We start from the raw sequence: 21,495 nt of genomic DNA, 5'->3' as shown, positions 1-21,495 counted from the left end.
TCTGTTAACTTACCAACACTCACCCTTTCCCACATGGTATCTTTCTCCATTCTTAAAGCTCCAGCCTTGGCCCCCTCTGCTTCATCATTAACAGGTAGCTCCATAGTGTCGTCACCTAGAAACTATCTCTCTCACTTCCATGATCAATTCCAGTGCTGTTGCTGCCCTCTCCAGCTGCCTGTTTAATATTAAAATTAAGATCAGTCCAAATTTACTCTGATTCAATGCTGGCAAACAGAAGCCAGCCTTTTCTCTCCCACTAGCACTCATGTGATACAGGCCTGGAATTCATTAATCTCCCAGGCTGCCTGGTCAGGCTCTCCTCACAGGTCTAAAGTCTTCATATTCTACTTAACCCTGAAATGTCCTTCCTGCCCCACATCCAATGCCTTATCAAGAACAATTTTTTTTTAATCTCAAAAATATTGGCACCACCAACCCTATCTCATCCTGAGACCCTAATTCATGCCTTTAACACCTTGAGGGTTGGCTTTCATCTTGGTCTCCCCACTTCCATTCTCTATGAACGCAGAATGCCTCTCTGTCCAACTTCTCCCATATTTAAGAGGCCCACTCCAACAATCCTGGCTAAACTCCATTAGCTTCCTCTGCTTTCTGTGCCCCAGTAGATTCATTATAAGAATCCCTTCGTCAATATTAAAGTTCCTCCATAGCCTTTCCCTGTGACTGCCTCCAGCCACAAGCAGGCCTTGCCTCTCTGACACTGGATGCATCATTGCTGCTTCTACTGAATGTAGTCATTTTTACAAGCACTACACTACACAGACACAACACCATCACTTTTGTCAACTTCCTACATTCTTCCATCTTGCCCCTTGCCTCTGCTTTCAAAAGCCTCCTTAAAACTCTTCCCTTTGGCTCTGTTTTTCGCTCTGTCCCTCTTCAATTACTGGGTTTCCTCTAAAGAGCATAGGAACAGGAGTAGGCCATTTAATCATATGTGCCTTCTTTGCCATGCAATGATATCATGGCTGATCTGTAGTTCGACTTCATTCACACACCTTGCCTCGTAACCCCTGATTACCTTACTTAATAAAGCTTCCTTTGCTGCTCAGTATCCTCCTTTCCTTCACTCTGATGTGTAAAGTGTTTGAGGACTTTTTTCCCTAAGGAGAGATATAGAAATATAAGTTCTTTAGTCTTATGAAACTTGGTGGTGACCTCCACTATGGACAATAGCCCTTCTCCAGGTTTCTCAAAGTAATCCAACATTACTGCAACATTACAGTTTCGTTAATCAATTGAAAATATTGTAACCCTCTGTAATTGTAGTTCAGGCAGAGCTGGTGGTAATCACTTGTGAGGAAAGCAATTTGCCGTGTTTTCTCATTGAAACGATAGTCCAACTAATCATCTCATCATCTCATTATTGCAACCTTAAAGATCTCAAGTAATAATGGCTTTGTGCCTGCTGTTGCAGACAGGAGTTTGGTACAGAGCAGCGTCCTGACTTGACTAAGGAAGTGTATCTGCAAGATATCCACTGTGTGGGCTCCCTCTGCAAACTCTACTTCCGTGAACTGCCCAATCCTCTTCTCACATATGAGCTCTACAAAAAATTCACAGTGAGTACACATTCTCTTCTGTCTCTCAAATTGCCTCCAAATCCTTTCTCTCCTAAGGGCAGTGACTTGTACAAGGGTTCAATCCTGCAGATGGCTGTTAATCCTCCAGCAGCTTGGGTAAGTGGCTATTCTTCTTGTATGAACATGGATAATGAGTGCTGGTAGGGAACTCAGCCTATGGGAAGGCAGAGGATCTGCAGGATGTCGCAACTACCATGGTCTTATACACATGCAGCAGTGGTGGGGAGGGTTAGTGGGGAGGGCTTGGAGGGGTGCAGTTGCAGTGGTGGCAAGCTTAGCTGACTTATTTTTACTAACCTGTTGACATTAACTAATCATAGTGCTACCTAGCAATGCCTGAGCTGAAATCAGTCTGTAAGACTTAGTGCCACCCTGGATACCCACTGTGGAACAGAGGCGCACATTGTCCCAGCAAAGAGGTCAAGCTGCCTGTATGCAAAGAAAGTCACCCTGAGGATTGAGAGGCCAGCGTCTGATGACACAGGACTAATAGATCTATGCCTCCATCAATAGCTCCCCATAGAATGGCACCTTACATTTATCCCTCTTTGCTAAAGCTAAGAGAGATTTGGATTCATTATGTGCTAAGTATTGGAGGGCAAAGACCTCAGCAAATACGAAAGGTTTATGTCTCACAGGCTTAGTGACATTTTTCTCAAGTAAAGGCTTTATGTTCACTTTGGGAATTTATTACTCTTTGTCCTTTTGCCTTTCCCTTAATCCCATCAGAGATGGAAAAAGCGCATATATGGTCAAAGACACACATATATAAGGGTAAATTTTATGGAGGCCCCACTCCACTGGCATAGATTAGAAAAAGCCGATACTTGCCTGACTTGTGAGGTGATTTGGGTTGAACTAGCAAGGCCGCCAACTAGCCTGCATGGCTTCAATATTATAGTTAATCCCACTCTAAATGTCCAAAGCCTACATTTTATGACTTTGGTAAAGGGCCACATCAATAAAATCTGGCGTAGTATTATTCTAGGGATCTAGTTTGTGCAAGTAGGCCTCTTAAAGGGGGAAGTATTTTTTTGGCAGGGGGCAGCATACACATCCCTTACCCTTGGCTTGTTTTCAATGTGTAGCCTTCCATTTTTGCTTTTTGCTTTCCCCTTACATTTTATTCTTGGTTTCTGCTGGCTTTGGACCTGTGCCTTGCAAGGGAATCCATTCAGAGTTCTCAACATGCTGGATAATTGAGATTAGAAAGAAGAGGAGGAATTTATTCATAATTGATGCCTTTAAAATAGCTTCTTAATGCACATAAATGCACACAGTCACATCCATACAGACGTACTCACATGTGCACTCATCCATACCATTTCAAGAACATTTCTTTGCATCAGCACAAATGCAGACCTACGTATGCATGGGCTCATGTACAAGCAAATATATGGATACACTTTCATAAATTCAATCATGCAGCTGAGTGCTCATGCATACTCACAGGGATAGACTTAGGAACATAGGAACAAAAGTAGGCTACAAAGCCCCTCATACCTGCTCCAGTATTCAATTAAACCATAGCTGATCTGTACCTCAACTTCAGTTCCCTGAGCTCCATAATATCCCTTTATATTCTTACCTAACAAAAACCCATCAAGCTGAGTCTTGAAAGCTCCAGTTAACCCAGGAACCACAGCCTTTTGGGAGAGAGGATCCTAGGTTTCTACTACGCTTCATGTGAGAAGCTGCTTTCTGATTGCCCTGATAACTGGCCTATCTTTAATTTTAAGAATATGTCCTCTTATTCTTGATTGCCTCTTGAGAGGAAAGTAAATACCCATACATGGATGAGCACACAGTAGCAGAGGTGCTAAACCTTGATTAAATAATGTTTATTTATATATATATGTTAAATAAAAATGATCTCCGAAATCAAATAAAATCCAGGGAAATGTTTTGACAATGTAAATGGAATGAAGTTCAACTTATCTGCAATAATAACCAGGAAAAGAGTTTGAGCTAGATCAGCATGGACTTGGTGTCAATGCATTGGTTTGATTCAGTAATGAGGGAGACAGCTGATATCAAATGTGATTTTCAGTAACTTTCTTCACTCAGCAACCAATTAACATTCTCCAGTCTACAACGACAGTCTGAGGGCATTCTGGAGCAATTTTACTCCTAGAAGCATCACTGAGTTCTGTTGTCTTCACCTACAGGAGGCAGTTGCTGCTCAGTCAGAGGAGGAGCAGCTGATCAGAATCCAAAATGTCATCAAAGAGCTACCTCCTCCACATTACAGGTAATAAAAGCAGGCTCTATAAATTACTGCTGTGTCAAACAAATCTCCAGTGATCTTTCGGAACCATACGTAATTGCATTTCCTAGTGCACGAAGCTTTTTTTACACAGTCAACAACAGGACCCAGTCTCTCATCAACAGAATAGTTCCAAGGTGAAAGGGCCTCATGGGGGAATGCAGGCACAAAATACAATTAAAATAAAGGAGGGGAAAAGGAATAACATTCTTTTAAAATGTTTGTTGTATTTATTGATGTTTTTCCAACCCCAAGATATTGTACAACTTTGAAGCACAGAACCCAGGTCAGCATGGTCTATTTGGTAACATACAAGGGAAGATTGGAGGTCCTGTGGCTCAGGGGGCCAGTGGCTTAGTTGGTTGGATACCCAGTGTAGATCAGATTGCTGCCAAAAGCATGGGGTTCAATTCTGGCTTGGATGGATTTGGGACCTGCCTCCTTGCCCTACCAATGGTGGAGGTTATGGAAATATGAGGCATAGGACTGAGGAGTAGGCCATTCAGCCCTTTGAACCTGCTCAGCCATTCGATAAGATCATGGCTGATCTGATTATGGTCTCAACTCCACTTTAATTGAGGTCAGACCTGCCTTCAGGCAGAGAACTGAAGAAGAAGAAGGGAAAAGTGTGTTGAGGGAGGATTTCTCAAGCTCTTTTCCTCAGCGGCGTATATTGGACAGATTGACCCTCAAATAGCATGATTTGAACTGTAGTGATATGTGGGTTGGTTCCATTAGCTAATCTGCATCTATTGCACTGTAACATCAGCATATTTAATATTATGGTTGTGAATATGTCGCTGGGTAAATATGTGTGTTCACGTGATCACAGCATCTAAATGTTTTTAACATGGAATATCAAATAAGAATCATCGCTTTTTCAGAATATGGCAATAACTTCCTTCCTTTTTTTTTGCTCTTTCACCTTCCACTTGTAGAACATTGGAATACCTGATCAAGCATTTGACACATATCGCATCGTTTAGCACCAAGACAAACATGCACTCCAGGAACCTGGCCCTTGTGTGGGCTCCTAATTTATTAAGGTTGGCACCTGAGCCTTTGAAATCCAAATCTACCTCAGTCTATTTATAACTCTGTGTGCAGTGGAAGAGCAAGCTTAGTGGATGGAAAAATCGTTTGATACATTAAACAAGAAGTTATAGTAACGTGAGGATTAATGCCTATATGATAGCTGATTGGCAAACTTAAGGTGGGTGTGGCCACAATGCTTGAACTATCTCCCGCCTTCCACCTTCCATCAATTTGAAGTCACACAAAATTCTGCTGCCCGAATCCTGATTCACACCCCTACGATTCAGCCATCACCCCTGTGCTTACTGACCTACATTGTCTTGCAGTCCAGCAATGCTACATATTTAAAATTCTCATCATTATGTTCAAACCCCCCTGAGGCCTTGTCCCTTCCTCTCTCAGTAACCTCCTCCAGCCATACAACTTTCCAATATCACTGCGTTCTTCCAATTCTGGCCTTTTGTGCATCCCTGACTTCCTTCGCCCTACCACTGGCAACTGCCCCTTCAGTTATATAGACGCTAAGCACTGGAATCCCCTCCCTAAACTTCTCCAGCTGCCTTCTTTTAAGATTTCCTTAAATTTACCTCTTTGATACCTGTCCTAGTATCACCTTATAATGCTTTGCTGTCAATTTATGTCTGATAATGCTTCAGTGGAGGGGAGGCTTTACCCTTGTTAAAAGTGCCACATTAGTGCAAGTTGCTGTTGTTGTGTCATTATTAATCTTCATGACCTTACATGGTTTGGCCATTGTCTATATGAGGGCATATTTTATGAATGTGTGCTGCCAGTTCATAGCTCCACCCGGCAGGAATGCACATCACGAAGCTGAAGATCAGTGGACCCTACAGCACAAAATCCTGCAGAGTCACTGACATCTGCTCTTTCATTCCTGGAGTGCATTCCCAGCAGGTGAAGCTCCGTATCGGGAGCATGAATTCTTAAAATCTACAGGGTTGTCATTCCTTTGTGGTCTGTGGTACCAGCAGACATAACGCATCCTTAGACAAACAGCCCGCTAAATAATAAGCTCCATGGCATCAAATGAAAAGCATAGGGCAACTATTTCCTTTCTTGACAAAGGTATAAGAATGAGAAACTCCTTTCTCTTCAGTTCTGGAGATCAAAGTCAAATTCAAAGCTTCCACTCCCAATAGATAGTGCAAGAGTTTCTCTCGCCAACAGGAAAAATAGAGCCACCCTTTCCCCACAGGAGAAGGTGGTGGTGTAGAGGCAACATCTCTAAACTTGTAATCTAGAGGCTCGGACTAATGCTCTGAGGACATGGATTCAAATCCCACCATGGCAGCTGGTAGAATTTAAGTATCAATTAATAAACCTGAAATATATATATATATATATGTGGTGACCATCACAGCCATCATCAATTGTTAAAACCCACCTGGTTCACTAATGTCCTTTAGAGAAGGAAATCCACTGTCCTTACCCATTCTGGTCTGGTCTAGCCTAAATGTGACTCCAGACTCACTGGTTGACTTGTAACTCCCCTCTGCAATGGTTCAAGGTCAACTAAGGATGGGCAAGATATGCTGGCCTTGCTAGCAACACCCAGAACCCATGAAAGAATAAAGAAAAAACCCATGAAAACATAAAAGAAAGTAATTCCATACATAATATTGACATCTCTCCCCTGTACTCCACATCAGCAGGTAAAATGATGCATGCTATGTGTATGGAGCAGACAAAGCACATGCTTACATCTGTTTCAAAAGCTAGGTTGTCCTGGAACAGGTCACTAGCCTGTTGTCAGAGGCTATAGCTTGAAGGTCACCACTCGACATCAAGTATGACTGACCAGGAGGGTTTCCCCATTGTGCTGTCTGTCATAGGCATATTGGAAGGATTTACAACCTGCTTAGCTGTGTTATGAACACACCTTCTGTGGCCAACAAGACCTGCAGTGGGTCGCGAACCCGGAGCTTCTGGCCCAGAGGTAGGGACACCACCCACTGTGCCACATGACCACCTACCTACCTTACCCATCCCTCCCCAAACAGCAAGGAATAAAGGAACAGATAGGGTGGATTGGAGAGATGGTGGGGGCAGTCATTTTGACTTTGTGTGATGGTGTAACATGGGTGATAGAGAATTGGCCGCCCACTTTCCACCACTCCCAAAGTTTATTTCCATCACCCATATTACATGACCCCAAAAGCAAAATACTGCGGATGCTAGAAATCTGAATAAAATCGGAAAATGCTGAAAAAATACTCAACAATACTCAGGCAGCATCAGTGGAGAGAGTTAATCTTTCATCAGAATTGGGAAAAGTGAGAGATGCAATAAGTAAGTACAGATTCAGGGAAAGGGAAAGGTGGGGAAAGAAGGTCTGTGATGGGAGGAAAGGCAGGACAGATTAACTGACAAAAGGGGTGTTGGTGTGTGGTAATAGGACAAGCGAAAAACAAAATATAGATCTAGAGGAGGTGTGAATAGCAAAATATGAATCATTAAAAGCACCTTCGGTCTGAAAAAATGGGAGCAGAGCTTATGATCTGAAATGGCTGAGTTTAATGTTGAGTCCAGAAGGCTTTCAAGTTCCTAATTGAAAGGTGAGGTGTTGTTTACTCAAGCTCCCAGTGAGCTTCAAGGACAGTGTAGGAGGTCGAGGACAGAGAGGTCAGACAGTGAAGTGGGATAGTGAATTAAAATGGCAGATGTCTGGAAACTCAGGATCACGCTTGCAGACTGAACGGAGGAGTTCAGTAAAGTGATCAACCAATCTGCATTTGGGCTCTCCAGCGTAGAGGGTCAAATTACCCCCACTGACCCCCGGAGATTAGTTATCGCCCCCTCACCATTGAATGAAAGCAATTCGAAACTCTGACCTGGAAAAGCAATTGCATGCTTACTGAAACCATTACAGCATAATATTAAAGTAACCACCTAATGTTTCCAAAGCAAACATGAAAATGAGATCATCTCCAGGCGGCCAAATTCTCTTCAGATGTTTTTCACTGAGACCAGATGCAACTGACCCAAAATTGCTTGAGTGACTAATTCAAGTGCTTGATGATTCTTCAAATCCCATTTTAGCATAAACTGTTAGACCAATGTTATGACACTGTTTATAAACAGGAAGGACCAATGTGTGGTCTGATGTGCACTAACTCAAAACTTCTTAGCCTGAGGCCCCACTCAGGCAGCACAAGTGAGATCAGGCTTACCAGTGTGTGGTCAATTACTGTTATGGGGATCATGTGAGGGTACAGACGAATCAGGCCTAAATGTGGGGAATCTTAGGGGCCAAGCATTTTAGCCTTGGTCTTGGAACAAGCATGTAGCCTCATCTGGAGTCTGTAAGTAAATTACTGTTTTTTACAAGAAACCCATCCTGCACTCCAAGTTTCTTACAATTGGCAACGAGGATAAATAGCACCGACGCAACACCTTGCCTCACGACTGCAAGTATTTCGATATTTTTAAGAGAAGAATGAAAAGAAGTATACTCACCAGCAATGCCTCTCTTTGGCAGAATTGACCCATACGACTTACCCATCGAGGACTGGAGACAATACATTGAGCGATTAGGTTTCTACTTTGTAGCTAACGAAATAGCGGCAGGGGAGAAACAGAAGGCAATTCTTCTCGGTGTCTGCAGGAGCAAAATCTATAACCTAATCCGTAGCTTGACGGCTCCAAACACACCAAATTCCAGATCCTTCACCAAGCTAGTCAACCTCGTGAGGGGACATTTTCAGCTTAAACCCTCAGTGATCATGCAAAGATTTAAGTTCAACTCTCAAATAAGGGCCCCCGGTGAGTTTACATCATGAAGTTAAAACCGTTAAATGAACACTGTGGCTTTGGTGATACTTCAAACGATCTGTGGTGAAATCGTTTGGTTTGCGGCATAAACGACGACACCACTCAGCACCGTTTACTTGCAGAAGTTGAGATAGACCTGAAGTACGCCATGGAGATAGAGCTAGCAATGGAGAGTGCTGAGAGGGATTCACAGGCTTTGCAGAGAATGCTATTTGGCACCGTTTTGCAGCTAAGGCGGGAGCCTGCCGCCAGGCATGACATAAAGATCAGGGAGGTCACCGCAAAGTGGGACACAATCTCTATCGCTAGAAAATCAAATGAAATGCTGAAGCAGCTCACCAGTAACCCAGAAGTTAAAATGTTACCGTTCATGCACCCGAAGTCTATAGATTCAAAGATGTTGAATGCCTCTACTGCCACAAAAAAGGGCTTGTTGTTAAACAGTGCAGGACTGGATCAAGGCAGTCATTCAGACAGCAGGTCAAGTTAAATGAAGTGCACAATATAAATGAGCCAGAAGTTACTGAGGCTGATGTTTATTCCCTACACAATCTGAAGGCCAGGAAAACTGAACCAATCACTGTTACACTTCAAGTAAATGGAAAGCCTCTGTTCATGGAGGTTGACACAGGAGAATCGACCACAGTAATGGAAGAACACATCTTTAAATACCTCAGAGAAGGTACCCAGCCATTGAGTCTGGAGAAAACTATGGCTCAGCTAAAAACGTATACTGGAGAGGCAATACAGGTGAAAGGCATTGCCTCTGTATCTGTATCCTACAGGCAACAGACAGCACAGCTGCCAATAAATGTTGTAACAGGAGGAGGACTTAGCCTTCTGGGCCACGATGAGTTGAAAGAAATTAAACTCAACTGGTCAGAAATATTTCAGGCCAGGACAGGAGGAATTCCAGAGTTGCTGAATGACAGAGCATTCCGAGATGAGTTGGGGAAAATCAAAGGTCTACAAGCTAAAATACACATGGACTCTGAAGCAACACTCCAGCATTTTAAGGAAAGACCTATGCCTTACACTCCAAAACAAAAAGTAGATGCAGAATTATGTCATTTGGAGAAGTTAGGAATAATCCAGCCAGTCCAGTTTTGAGAATGGGCAGCACCCATAGTCTCTGTGCTAAAACCAGACTAAACTATTCGCATCTGCGGGGATTATAAATTAACTGTGAACAAGGCTGCAAAATTAGACAAATACCCAATCCCAAAGATTGAAGATCTGTACGCTAAACTTGTAGGAGGAAGACCCTACACTAAACTGGACATGAGTCATGCGTATCAACAGCTCGATCTGGGCAACACATCAAGAAGTTATGTCATCATAAACACACACAAAGGCCTGTACCAATATACACGCCTACCCTCTGCTGTGTCATCTGCCTGTGCGATTTTCCAAAGAACCGTGGAAAGCTTACTACAAGGACTTCCCTGAGTTATAGTGTACCTGGATGACATCCTAATCACAAGATCCACAGAAGCAGAACATGGGGCAAACCTGGAAGAGGCTCTGAAGAGATTTTTAGAGACCGGGGTTTGTTTAAAAAAAGACAAGTGCACCTTCCAAGTAAAGGAAGTTGCGTATCTGGGTCATTGGGTGGATGTCCAAGGGTTGCATCCATTAGAGGAGAAAGTCAGGGCGATCAAAGAATTGCCCTCTCCTACCAACGTCACGGAGCTCAAGCCTTTTTTGGGCATGGTAAACTATTATGATCAATTCTTGCCTAATCTATCTACAGCGTTAGCCCCTTTACACTTATTATTGAAGAAGAACCACAGGTGGTCTTCGAAGGCACAGCAAGAGGAAGCTTTCACAAGAGTCAAGATTCTTTTACACTCGTTGTGTCTGCTAGTGCACTATTACCCATTTAAGGGATTAATATTCACTTGTGATTCATCTCCCTATGGACTGGGAGCAGTGCTGTCACACAAGATGGAGGGTGGATCTGAAAGACCAATGGGCTATGTATCCAGAGGCATTTTTGTAACCTGAAAGGTTACTCACAAATTGAAAAAGAGGGCTTATCTATTGTATTTGGAGTAAAGAAGTTCCATCAATATTTGCATGGTTGACTCTTCACCATAGTGTCAGATCACAAGCTCCTGTTGGGTTTGTTTAGTGAAGATTAGGCAATCCCACCGATAGCCTCTGCTAGAATTCAAAGATGGGTTTTAATTTTGTCAGCATACGAGTACACTTTTATGCACCATCCGGGTGTGCTTATAGCAAATGCAGATACCCTCAGTCATCTGCCTTTGCCAGATAGTATTACTCTCAAGAGGTGGTACTTGTGTTGAATTTCCTGGACACCTCACCAGTCTGTGCAAGATAGATAAAGAATTGGACAAATCGGGATCCAATTTTAGCAAGAGTCCGTGATTAAGTATTACAAGGATGGTCAAATGCACAAGTCCCTGAAGAATTAAAACCATTCTTTGCCCATAGATCTGAACTGAGTTGTCAAGGTGGTATCTTATTATGGGGAGCAAGAGTCGTCAACACTTTGCAAGGAGGAGAACCATTATTAGAAGAACTTCACAGTGCACATCCTGGTATTTCGAAAATGAAGATGTTTGCACAAAGTTATATCTGGTGGCCAGGTATAGATAGTAATATAGAAAAAATGGTGAAACACTGCCTCAAGTGCCAGCAACAATAGAACTTGCCTGTTCAGCTCCACTGTATCCGTGGGAGTGACCTGGTCGACCATGGGATAGACTACACATAGACTACGTTGGTCCATTTCTAGGTACCATATTTCTTGTGATTATCGATGCACATTCCAAATGGATAGATGTCTTTGAAGTGAGGTCACCTACTTCATTTGCAACCATTGAAAAGCTGCGGCAGAGTTTCATTGTTCATGGTTTACCTGAAGTTATTGTGTCAGACAATGGTACTGCTTTTACTAGTATTGAATTTAGAAGATTCGTGAACCTAAATCGGATTAAACACATCAGAACAGCACCGTATCATTCCTTGTCCAATGGGTTACCAGAAAGAGCAGTACAAACCTTTAAAACCAGCATCAAGAAACTAACAGAGGGACGTTCGAAACACAAATTTCAAGATTCTTGTTCAGCTATCGCACAACTCCTCATGTGACCACTGGTTTAACACCTTCAGAATTGTTAATGAAGCACAGACTTCGTACAACATTGAGTCTAGTATTCCCTAATTTAGAGGGGAAGGTGGGGAGAAACCAGGGTATTCAGAAAGTGAATCATGATGTTCACAGTAAAGGTGAAGAGTTTAGCATGGGAGAGATAGTTTTCGTATGAAACTTTTCAACTGGACCGAGATGGGTCCCTGGTACAATTGTGTCTGAAACAGGACCTTTATCTTATCAGTAGAAGTGGAAAACAGGATTGTTAGGAAACATACGGATCATCTCAGAAGTTGAGAAACCTTCAACAACCAGTTAATCCACCTGAAATCGAATTTGAAACATCGAGCCCTGAGGTGCCAGATACCAAAGAATGGACATACCTGACGTCTCTGTTAAAGTAAATAATTCTTAACTGCCATTGGCTAGGGAAGTCCCTGAAACTGCAGTTCCTGTGCATGTTGATCCAATGGATGAAATTCCAGTTGTAGTGTTGCGTCACTCTACCCAAATCCGAAAACCTCCTCAAAGACTAAATTTATAATGGCATGAACTATATATAATTGTATATAACATGGGTTAAGATGCTTTTGTAAATAAGAGGGTAAAATAAAATTAAAGGGGGAGGAATGTAGTAAATATAAGTTAAACTATTTCTTACTGGTATGAGGATCATGTAGCTGCACAGACGAATCAGCCCTAAGCGTGGGGAATCTTAGGGGTGGAACCTTTTAGCCTTGGTCTTGGAACAAGCATGTAGCCTCACCTGGAGTCTGTAAATAAAGATTACTGTTTCTTACAAGAAACCTGTACTCCAAATTTATTAGAACCATTGATAACAGAGGTTTCAGCCATCACGTCCTCACACTCTGGAATTTGCTTCCTAAACCCCTCCAACTCTCCCATCTTCAGAAATATCTCCTCAGAACTCCAATGCCTCCCTCCTCTGACTCTTAGCTTATTGTCTGGCGCTTGGAGCTCCCCTCTCCCTCCTTCCCGCATACACAGATACACTTCCGAGAACATTTTAGGTTGAGGGCACTATGTAGGGCAGATTTACCTCTCTATTCAGTTCCCTGTGATGCACTGGACATAGGAATGGAACCCTTTGCATCTGGTCTCTGCCCCCACAAAACTGCCCTAGGAGTTCCGCGATTCCCCAAAATAATAAAACCATGCCTAGCTGAGCCTGGTGTGGGCACCAGGTTCAGCATAAGCATTGTATTGAAATGAATGGGTTTTGCCAACCTCCCACCTTACTTTCCTCTCTGTACCAGTCGAGCAGGGAGAGTTGCTGTGGGGCAGTGTGCAACCTGGAGTTTCAGCAGCGAGGAGCAGGCTTCAAAAAACACCCAAAAATCAAGGTAGCCACAATTCCCACCCTCCCCAACCAGCCAGAAGGCACTGATGTTCTTGGCCATGCTGATCTTAGCATGAGACCAAGCAGTGAATAGTGTCTCTACCAGGAGGGTCAGGAAAATGGAGGATGCTTCAGTACAATACACCTGTCAGATACCCACTGGGGGCTTGAAGAGAAAAAAATTGTCCAATACAAGCTGTTGTTATGTGAGACCCTGTGAGCAACACCACCCAAACCAGTGCACAACAAGCCTCCTGTCACTCCCCTCCCATTTAGGCACATCAGCAAGGGCTGTAAGACCATTCAAATGCACAGCACGGTGTAACAAGAGAAACTTGCGTTTATATAGCACCTTTAACATAATAAAACGTTGCAAGACAATTCGCATGAACATTATCAAACAAAATTTAACACCCCCCTACATAAGGAGATATTAGGACAGTTATCCCAAAACTTGGTCAAAAGGAGTAAGCTTCAAGGAGCGTCTTAAAGGATAAGAGAAGGGTAGAGAACTGTGAAGGTTAGGAACAGAATTCAAGAGCTTAGGGCCTTGGCTCTATGTGGATCAATTAAAATCGGGAAACTTGCAGGAGACCAGAATTGAAGGATCTGAGACATTTTAGAGGGTTGGAGTGCTGGCTACAAATGTAATCTACAGCAGCATATATTCCGCGTTGCAACATGACCTAAACACGCTCAATAAAACAAACTCAACAACAAAAAATTACTTGGAAGTGAAAAGATCCTATGGGATATTCAGGTTGAAAACAGAGTTAGAATAAAGGAAAATGGGACCAAATCGTTATTTCCATGTTGGTTATTAATGTTCCCTTACAAAATATAATATAACATTGGCTCTTTAATGTGGTATTTACACAGATCAAAAGAAATAGAAGGGTCTGGGTACAACAATGATGCTGCATTTCTGGAGGTGCGAGTTCAGTCCATTGTTATCGAATTCATCCTGAATCATGTCAATCAGCTCTTCATTAGCAACACAGTCCATCCTGGCCAGAACACCGAAGGTAGGAGTGAAGCAGCAACACAAAAGGCAGGATTTTCCCTGCAGGCCTCTGAACGATGTCATCCAGCTCAAATGTGGATCAGAAACCCGCACGGCGTGGGAAACAGTCACTGATTTTCCCCGAGCTGGCCAATTAATGGCCAAAGGGCAGACTTGCGATCCAATTCAGGACAGCAGGACAGCTCACTGTCAAAGCTGGAGGGACAACAAGCCTTCCAACTCGAAAGCAGAGCAGGATGCCACTGGGGGGGTTGGGAGGGGTGGTGGGGTGGGGGGGGTGGTTGGTGGGGGGTTGGGTGCTTCAAAATAAAAAAAGGCTTTTGAAGAGGGGTCTGTGGAGGGGGCAATGTGGGGGAGGGCTGAGGCCGTCTGCAGGGCAGCGCCCGGCTACCCTGCACTCAGCAGGGAGGACCTCTCGGCCCACCTGGAGATTTGGCCTCCTGGTCTGCCACCAGGTAGTTAAACTGGCTCCTGCTGCCTGCCGACTGGAGATTCCAAGTCAGCCTTCGTTAACAGGCCTTAATACTTCATTAATTAATATAGTTGGTATCTGCCGCTTGCAGGTGGGTAACCCTACTGCCTTCATCCTTTTTAGAAACATAGAAACTAGGAGCAGGAGGAGGCCATTCGGCCCTTTGAACCTGCTCCGCCATTCATTATGATCATGGCTGATCATCCAACTCAATAGCCTGCTCCCGCTTTCTCCCCATACCCTTCGATCCCTTTCGCCCCAAGAGCTATATCTAACTCCTTCTTGAAAACATACAATGTTTTGGTCTCAACTACTTTCTGTGGTAGCGAATTCCACAGGCTCACCACTCTCTGGGTGAAGAAATTTCTCCTCATCTCAGTCCTAAATGGTCTACCCCGTATCCTCAGACTGTGAGCCCTGGTTCTGGATTCCCCCACCATCGGGAACATCCTTCCTGAAACTACCCTGTTTAGTCCTGTTAGAATTTTATAGGTTTCTATGAGATCCCCCCTCATTCTTCTGAACTCCAGCGAAAATAATCCTAATCGACTCAATCTCTCCTCATATGTCAGTCCCGCCATCCCAGGAATCAGTCGGGTAAATCTTCGCTGCACTCCCTCTATAGCAAGTACATCCTTCCTCAGATAAGGAGACCAAAACTGCACACAATATTCCAGGTGTGGTCTCACCAAGGCCCTGTACAATTGCAGCAAGATATCCCTGTTCCTGTACTTGAATCCTCTCGCTATGAAGGCCAACATACCATTTGCCTCCTTTACCGCCTGCTGCACCTGCATGCTTACCTTCAGCGACTGGTGTACAAGGACACCCAGGTCTCGTTGCACATTCCACTCTCTCAATTTATAGCCATTCAGATAATAATCTGCCTTCCTGTTTTTGCTACCAAAATGGATAACCTCACATTTATCCACATTATACTGCATCTGCCATGCATTTGCCCACTCACTCAGCTTGTCCAAATCACACTGAAGTATCTCTGTATCCTCCTCACAGCTCACCCTCCCACCCAGCTTTGTGTCATCTGCAAATTTGGAGATATTACGTTTAATTCCCTCATCTAAATCATTAATATATATTGTGAATAGCTGGGGTCCCAGCACCGATCCCTGTGGTACCCCACTAGTCACTGCCTGCCATTCGGAAAAAGACCCGTTTATTCCTACTCTTTGTTTCCTGTCTGCCAACCAGTTTTCTATCCATCTCAATACACTGCCCCCAATCCCATGCGCTTTAATTTTACACGCCAATCTCTTATGTGGGACTTTGTCGAAAGCCTTCTGAAAGTCCAAATAAACCACATCCACTGGCTCCCCCTCACCAACTCTACTAGTTACATCCTCGAAAAATTCCAGCAGATTTGTCAAGCATGATTTCCCTTTCATAAATCTATGCTGACTCTGTCCGATTCTGCCACTGTTTTCCAAGTGCTCAGCTATTAAATCTTTTATAATGGACTCTAGAATTTTCCCTACTACCAACGTCAGGCTGACTGGTCTATAATTCCCTGTTTTCTCTCTGCCTCCCTTTTTAAATAGTGGGATTACATTAGCTACCCTCCAATCTGTAGGAACTGTTCCAGAATCTCTAGAATCTCGGAAGATGACCACCAATGCATCCACTATTTCTAGGGCCACTTCCTTAAGTACTCTGGGATGTAGATTATCAGGCCCCTGGGATTTATCAGCTTTCAATCCCATCAGTTTCCCCAACACCATTTCCCTACTAATACTGATTTCTTTCAGTTCCTCCCTCTCACTAAACCCTGTATTCCCCAACATTTCTGGTGTGTTATTATTGTCCTCCTTTGTGAAGACAGAACCAAAGTATGTATTTAGTTGGTTAACCATTTCTCTGTTCCCCATTATAAATTCCCCTGTTTCTGACTGTAAGAAAGTGACCTGGGGCGGGATGGAATTGAGACCTGGCACGCAGGTCAGCTGGGTTATTTTAGTGCCAGTCTACCTCTGTTAACAGCCCTAGTGGAGCCTAAAAATCAGGCCCTAGTTCTCCACTGTCCTCAGCCTTGACTGATCAGTGGCTGAATGTGTTAAATGATGGACTGAATCATTCAGCCCAAGTCCCTGCTGATTTGTCTGATCGCTATCAGAACAAGTAAGAAAGAGATTACATTTTTACTGTGCCTTATCACATCCTCAAGGGTCCCAAAGCATTTAACTGCCAATTAATTATCTTTGAAATACAGTCACTGTTATATAACAAGTGGGGAAATAGAGATGTTACAGTTGGCTGCATGGGTCCTTGTTCAGAGAGAAAAAAATAAGGATGCTGATCCCACTCCTGCTTATATCCAGTGACTCATGTGGAAACGCTACATCCCCAATATTTATGAGGAGGCTGGGAGGGAGTGGGGGAAGGGGAGGGGAGTCACAGTGTATAGGAAGCCCAGGAATGCGAGGAACCTGGAGGTCCTGCTATCAATAGGACTATGTTGAGATGTTTCTTCCCCATTTCCTGGCTGGCCAGACTGAGATGTTGGCTGGCTATCACATGGGAAGGCCTGCATCACAGGCCAGACACAGGGAGCCATGAGGAGGGAGAGAGGGAGGGAGAGACAGTCAGAACTGGGTGGAGCTGGCAATCAAAGGCCATGGGAGATCAGAGTTCAAGAAAAGATCAAAGGTTGAGGAAGATTTGAAATGTCAGGGAGCAAGATCGTGTGTTGGGGTGAGATTGGATCCCAGTGGGAGGGTGACCAACTGCAGGAAGAGAAACAGGCTCACTTGAGGGTTAGAGCACTCCAGCTCCTCTTGACACACAAGCAGTACTGAAAATTAAGGCACGGATTAGTTGGAATCTCACCTCCCTCCAGCCACTGGGTTTTCGGAGCCCCAGGTCCACAACACTAACATTTTTAAAAGTGGTCAACTTTGAAGCGGCAGCCTTATTAAACGTTTAAGTCACTGACCCGCCTCTGGACAGCTGGTTGGTTCCCTGCCAGGAAGTGGACACATTGGAGACTGGTTGAGGTCAGTTTTCTGATCTTTGAAATTCTAACTTCCCCTCTCCCACAGGTCCTGGGGGTTTAAAATAAACTTCAATGATCTTGATATTGTGGGAAAGCAGCATACAAATGTTTTAAACATCTGTCTGAAAATCCTCTGCACTATTTTAAATGGGTCAAGACCTTTATCAAGCTAGAAGTTTCACATGAACACACTACATTCATATCCCATGGCAAAATTTTAGGGTTTATGTGCAACCCTCTGCTATTTATGCATGGAGACTGAGTGACTGGAGGATTGCACTAGGCTGTGATGCCCCCTGTAGTCGAATAAACCCACCATAACGTTCAGGCTCAAAGATGAAGAAAGAGGAAATGACAGGAGAGGCACTGTCACTTATGGAATCCTACTCCAGTGTGAATCACCACTTTCAGAAGAGGAGGCAATTGGGAAGGGTCAAAAAGCTTGCATAAAATTAGAATATATTGACTTTTAAAATGAAATATAAATTGGAACTTTCTCTAACATTTGAAATTTAATAAGAAAAATCTCTCTGTTTAAATATTGTGTGCTGGAGTTGAAACACTAGCTTAGCAAACAGGAGGATCTTTAAACTGGTGTACTTGGTGTTTAAAGGGAACTTGCTTTGTGAAATTAGTGTATTGCTATTCTGGCCACGTGGTTATATCATATAAAAAAGAAGAAATTTGCATTTATGTAGAGCCTTTCATGATCTCAGGGCTTCCCAAAGTTCTTCATAGTCATGAAGTAGTTCTGAAGTGTCAGCAATGTTGTAACATAAGGAAATATAGCAGCCATATTGTGCACAGCAAGCCCCCACAAACAGCAATGAAATAATGAGCAGGTGATATGCGCTAATGATTTTAGCTGAGAGATAAATATTGGCCAGGACACTGGGTGAACTTTGATTCCCTTCTTCAAATAGTGCCATGAATCTTGTAGGCGCAATTGATTGGTTGGACAAGAAATCTAGTTCTTATGATTTATATGGCTGAATGGAACTTGGAATATTCCAATTGATCACCAACTGGATAAACAGGGCACAAAGGTTTTTTTAAATGTTTTTTGGAATTGTCATCTAAATTCAAAATGGTACTTCCAGACATTATATCTACACTGGATGTGATTGACCAGCAGGCACAAGGAGTGTACATCTAGGTAAACATTATTACCCTGTTCAATATGATTTATCCCCACAGCTCACAATCCTATTGCCAAATGCAAATCACTTCCTATTGTATCGCCATCGATGAAGCTTTTAACCTTAGAGGAGGCCCAGGCCAGGACTCTGAGACCAGATCATCCTGCTCGTCTTGAAAAATTGCACTCTGCTCCTATGGACACTGGACCTGCTGCTGGGACTATTTATCATACAGTCATTGATCTGCCAGACCCTAGGTAAGCACATTTCTCAAGTGCTATTCCTTTCATGCCGTGGTCCACATGCTCAGACGGAATTTAACTTCTCTCCCTGCACCGCCCCCATAATACCTTCTCACCAGACATTCTACACCATTTTCATTAGTTACTTAGCTTTTCTAAAATCTAGGTTCTCGAGGGTGGTTTCAGCTAAAATCTGTTACCACTTTAGTTATTTTGAACCTTAAAAAATATTTTAAGCTGGTTAATGCTGTGCAGTGTCGGAACTAACCACACAGGGCAGGAAATTGCTGGATTCAATTCCCCGTCTGTGCTGATGCCAGAAAAGGTGAGACCTCAGTTCCAGTGGGCGGTTGGGGCGGGGGGGAGTGGGCGGGGGGGTGGAGAAATAATAAGCAGGATCAGTATCGAACGAACATTTGGTCAATTGGCAGGTTTTAGGCAGCATTTTAAAAGGGGAGAGTGAGGTGGAGAGGCAGAGAGATTTGGTGAGGGAACTCCAGAGCTCTGGGGCCAATTATGGCTGCCAACGATTGGGTTAAGAAAGCGGACAACGGGCCAGAATTGGAGGAACACAGAGTTTTCAGAGGGTTGTGGATCTGAAGGAAGCTATAGAGATAGGGATGGAATGATTTGAACATGAAGATGATAATCAAATAACCGAACAATACTCATTCACATAGGTATCAGAAGACAAAAGTAGCATTGTGTTTACTAGGGTGGTTAGAATGTGGAAATCACTGATAGAGAAATCCGTAAAGCCTTTTAAAAAGGAACTGCTTGGGAAAGAGAAAAATTAAAATGTACGAGGGTGCTAGGAGACTTGTGGAGAAAAATATACAGTCTGCTTCTGTGCTATAACACTCTATGATGTAACATACAAATCGGCATTTAGTTTTGTTGCCTAGCTACCCTGACAGGCAACCTAACTCCTGCAATTATCACCTGAAACCAGGGAGGAAAAAAATAGTTTCAAAAATGCACATTTTTCATTCTAAAGGAATGAAAGTACAAGTTATTATTAGACAACAACTTTTGAACAGCTGACAGCTGAATCTCAATTGGACTGAATGTCATAGTTTAATTAAATAAGTTTGATCCAGTTTTAAACTGAGCCATGCAATTTAACCTCCACCCTTGACTGAATCAACTGATTTCAGCTGAGATGCTAGGAGGAGCTCTGCAATTGGCCAAAGCATCCCTGTGGTGGGAAGAGAAGATAATCAGCCATTGATCACGATCCTGATCACTATCTAACAGGGTACTAGTCATGGCGAGTTAGAAGATTATCTCTTTTCTAACAATAGCGATGTTTGCAGAATGTAGGGATAATATCAGGGCTGCTAATTTGCAGCAACTTTATAAATCACGTTTCATTTTGGTAAATGGTATTCTGGGGTTTCCCCTGATATTCTAGGGATTGAACTGCACCATTCTGCCCCTATTCTCTGAAAACTTTATGGAGTTGCCTTTATAATTGATACATATTCCTTTACCTGCATATTTATTTATTGTACTTTAACATTCTTAAAGACACAGCAAGATGGGATGAAAGATGCACCAATTCAAGGTAGATAGCTGAGTTTGGACTCTATTACTAATCAGTTCTGGGAGGTGGGATGGGGTTGCTGCCTTTGGGGGCAAGCCTGCAATTTGATAGTAGCAGGGCTAATGATGGGATTTGATAGTCCTGGGGAGTGTGCTGGGAAATGATAATACTTTGTTAGGTGTTTTTTCAGCTGCCAATGGAAATCATCCCAGTGAAAAAGACAATGCGCTAATTCACTGCTCCATCCTGTCCCTGACCTTGGCCATGTGGTGCTTGAATGGAACAGTTACATTCCATTGGTTTGGTTTGTTCAGGCAACCTGGAATTCAGAGCTGAGTTAAAATTGTACATTTTGGCACAGGTTTTAATATGTAATATAAAATAGACATGTTGTTATGCCTATGATTGAACTGTAAGGACCCTGCCTCTTCTCTAGGAGAAAACTTCCTGCAAAGACAAAGAAATGGAAATCCATATTTAATCTGGGACGATTAGGAAATGATTCAAAGGGCAAATTAAGCAGGAATGGCAGCGTGTTTGTAAGAGGACATCAATTTTCAGGTAAGAAGAATACTGACACCTACTGGCAAAATCCTCAGTGACCACAACAGGCCCAGGTTTCATCAAACACGTTTTGGGGAAATAAAAGGAAATTATGGCCGGAATTGTCAGATCACTCCCACCAGCAGAAGCAGGGTCTTCCCGTCCCGCTGAAGTGAATGGACATTTAAATGGCTCGCTGCATTTCCCAGCCCTGCCCCCGCCGAAAAATTCCGCCCTATGAATGGAATTTTTAACGTTCAGTGCAGAAGGGGCATAAAATGGGCAGTAGCCAATCAACTGGCCTCTATAAATCCTACAGGCCCTCTATCTCTCACCACCAG

The 21,495-nt window shown here is 43.3% G+C and overlaps 1 protein-coding gene across 3 annotated transcripts in view; it reads left to right on the top strand.

The window, feature by feature from the left end:
- Nucleotides 1-21,495, top strand: part of arhgap31 (Rho GTPase activating protein 31) — a 102,357-nt gene that overhangs the window by 66,079 nt on the left and 14,783 nt on the right. For 2 of the 3 annotated variants that reach the window (XM_078559910.1, XM_078559911.1), the window contains 6 exons: nucleotides 1,442-1,586; nucleotides 3,776-3,858; nucleotides 4,812-4,919; nucleotides 14,061-14,206; nucleotides 18,882-19,080; nucleotides 21,048-21,172. In XM_078559910.1, coding sequence (XP_078416036.1) covers nucleotides 1,442-1,586; nucleotides 3,776-3,858; nucleotides 4,812-4,919; nucleotides 14,061-14,206; nucleotides 18,882-19,080; nucleotides 21,048-21,172 — 806 coding nt within the window. The remainder of the gene's footprint in view (nucleotides 1-1,441; nucleotides 1,587-3,775; nucleotides 3,859-4,811; nucleotides 4,920-14,060; nucleotides 14,207-18,881; nucleotides 19,081-21,047; nucleotides 21,173-21,495) is intronic. The other variant, XM_078559912.1, reaches the window with a different exon arrangement.

This window comes from Cetorhinus maximus, chromosome 16, assembly GCF_964194155.1.
Source record: "Cetorhinus maximus chromosome 16, sCetMax3.hap1.1, whole genome shotgun sequence".
Taxonomy (NCBI): Eukaryota; Metazoa; Chordata; class Chondrichthyes; order Lamniformes; family Cetorhinidae; genus Cetorhinus; species Cetorhinus maximus.
This window is presented reverse-complemented; position numbering and strand designations above follow the sequence as displayed.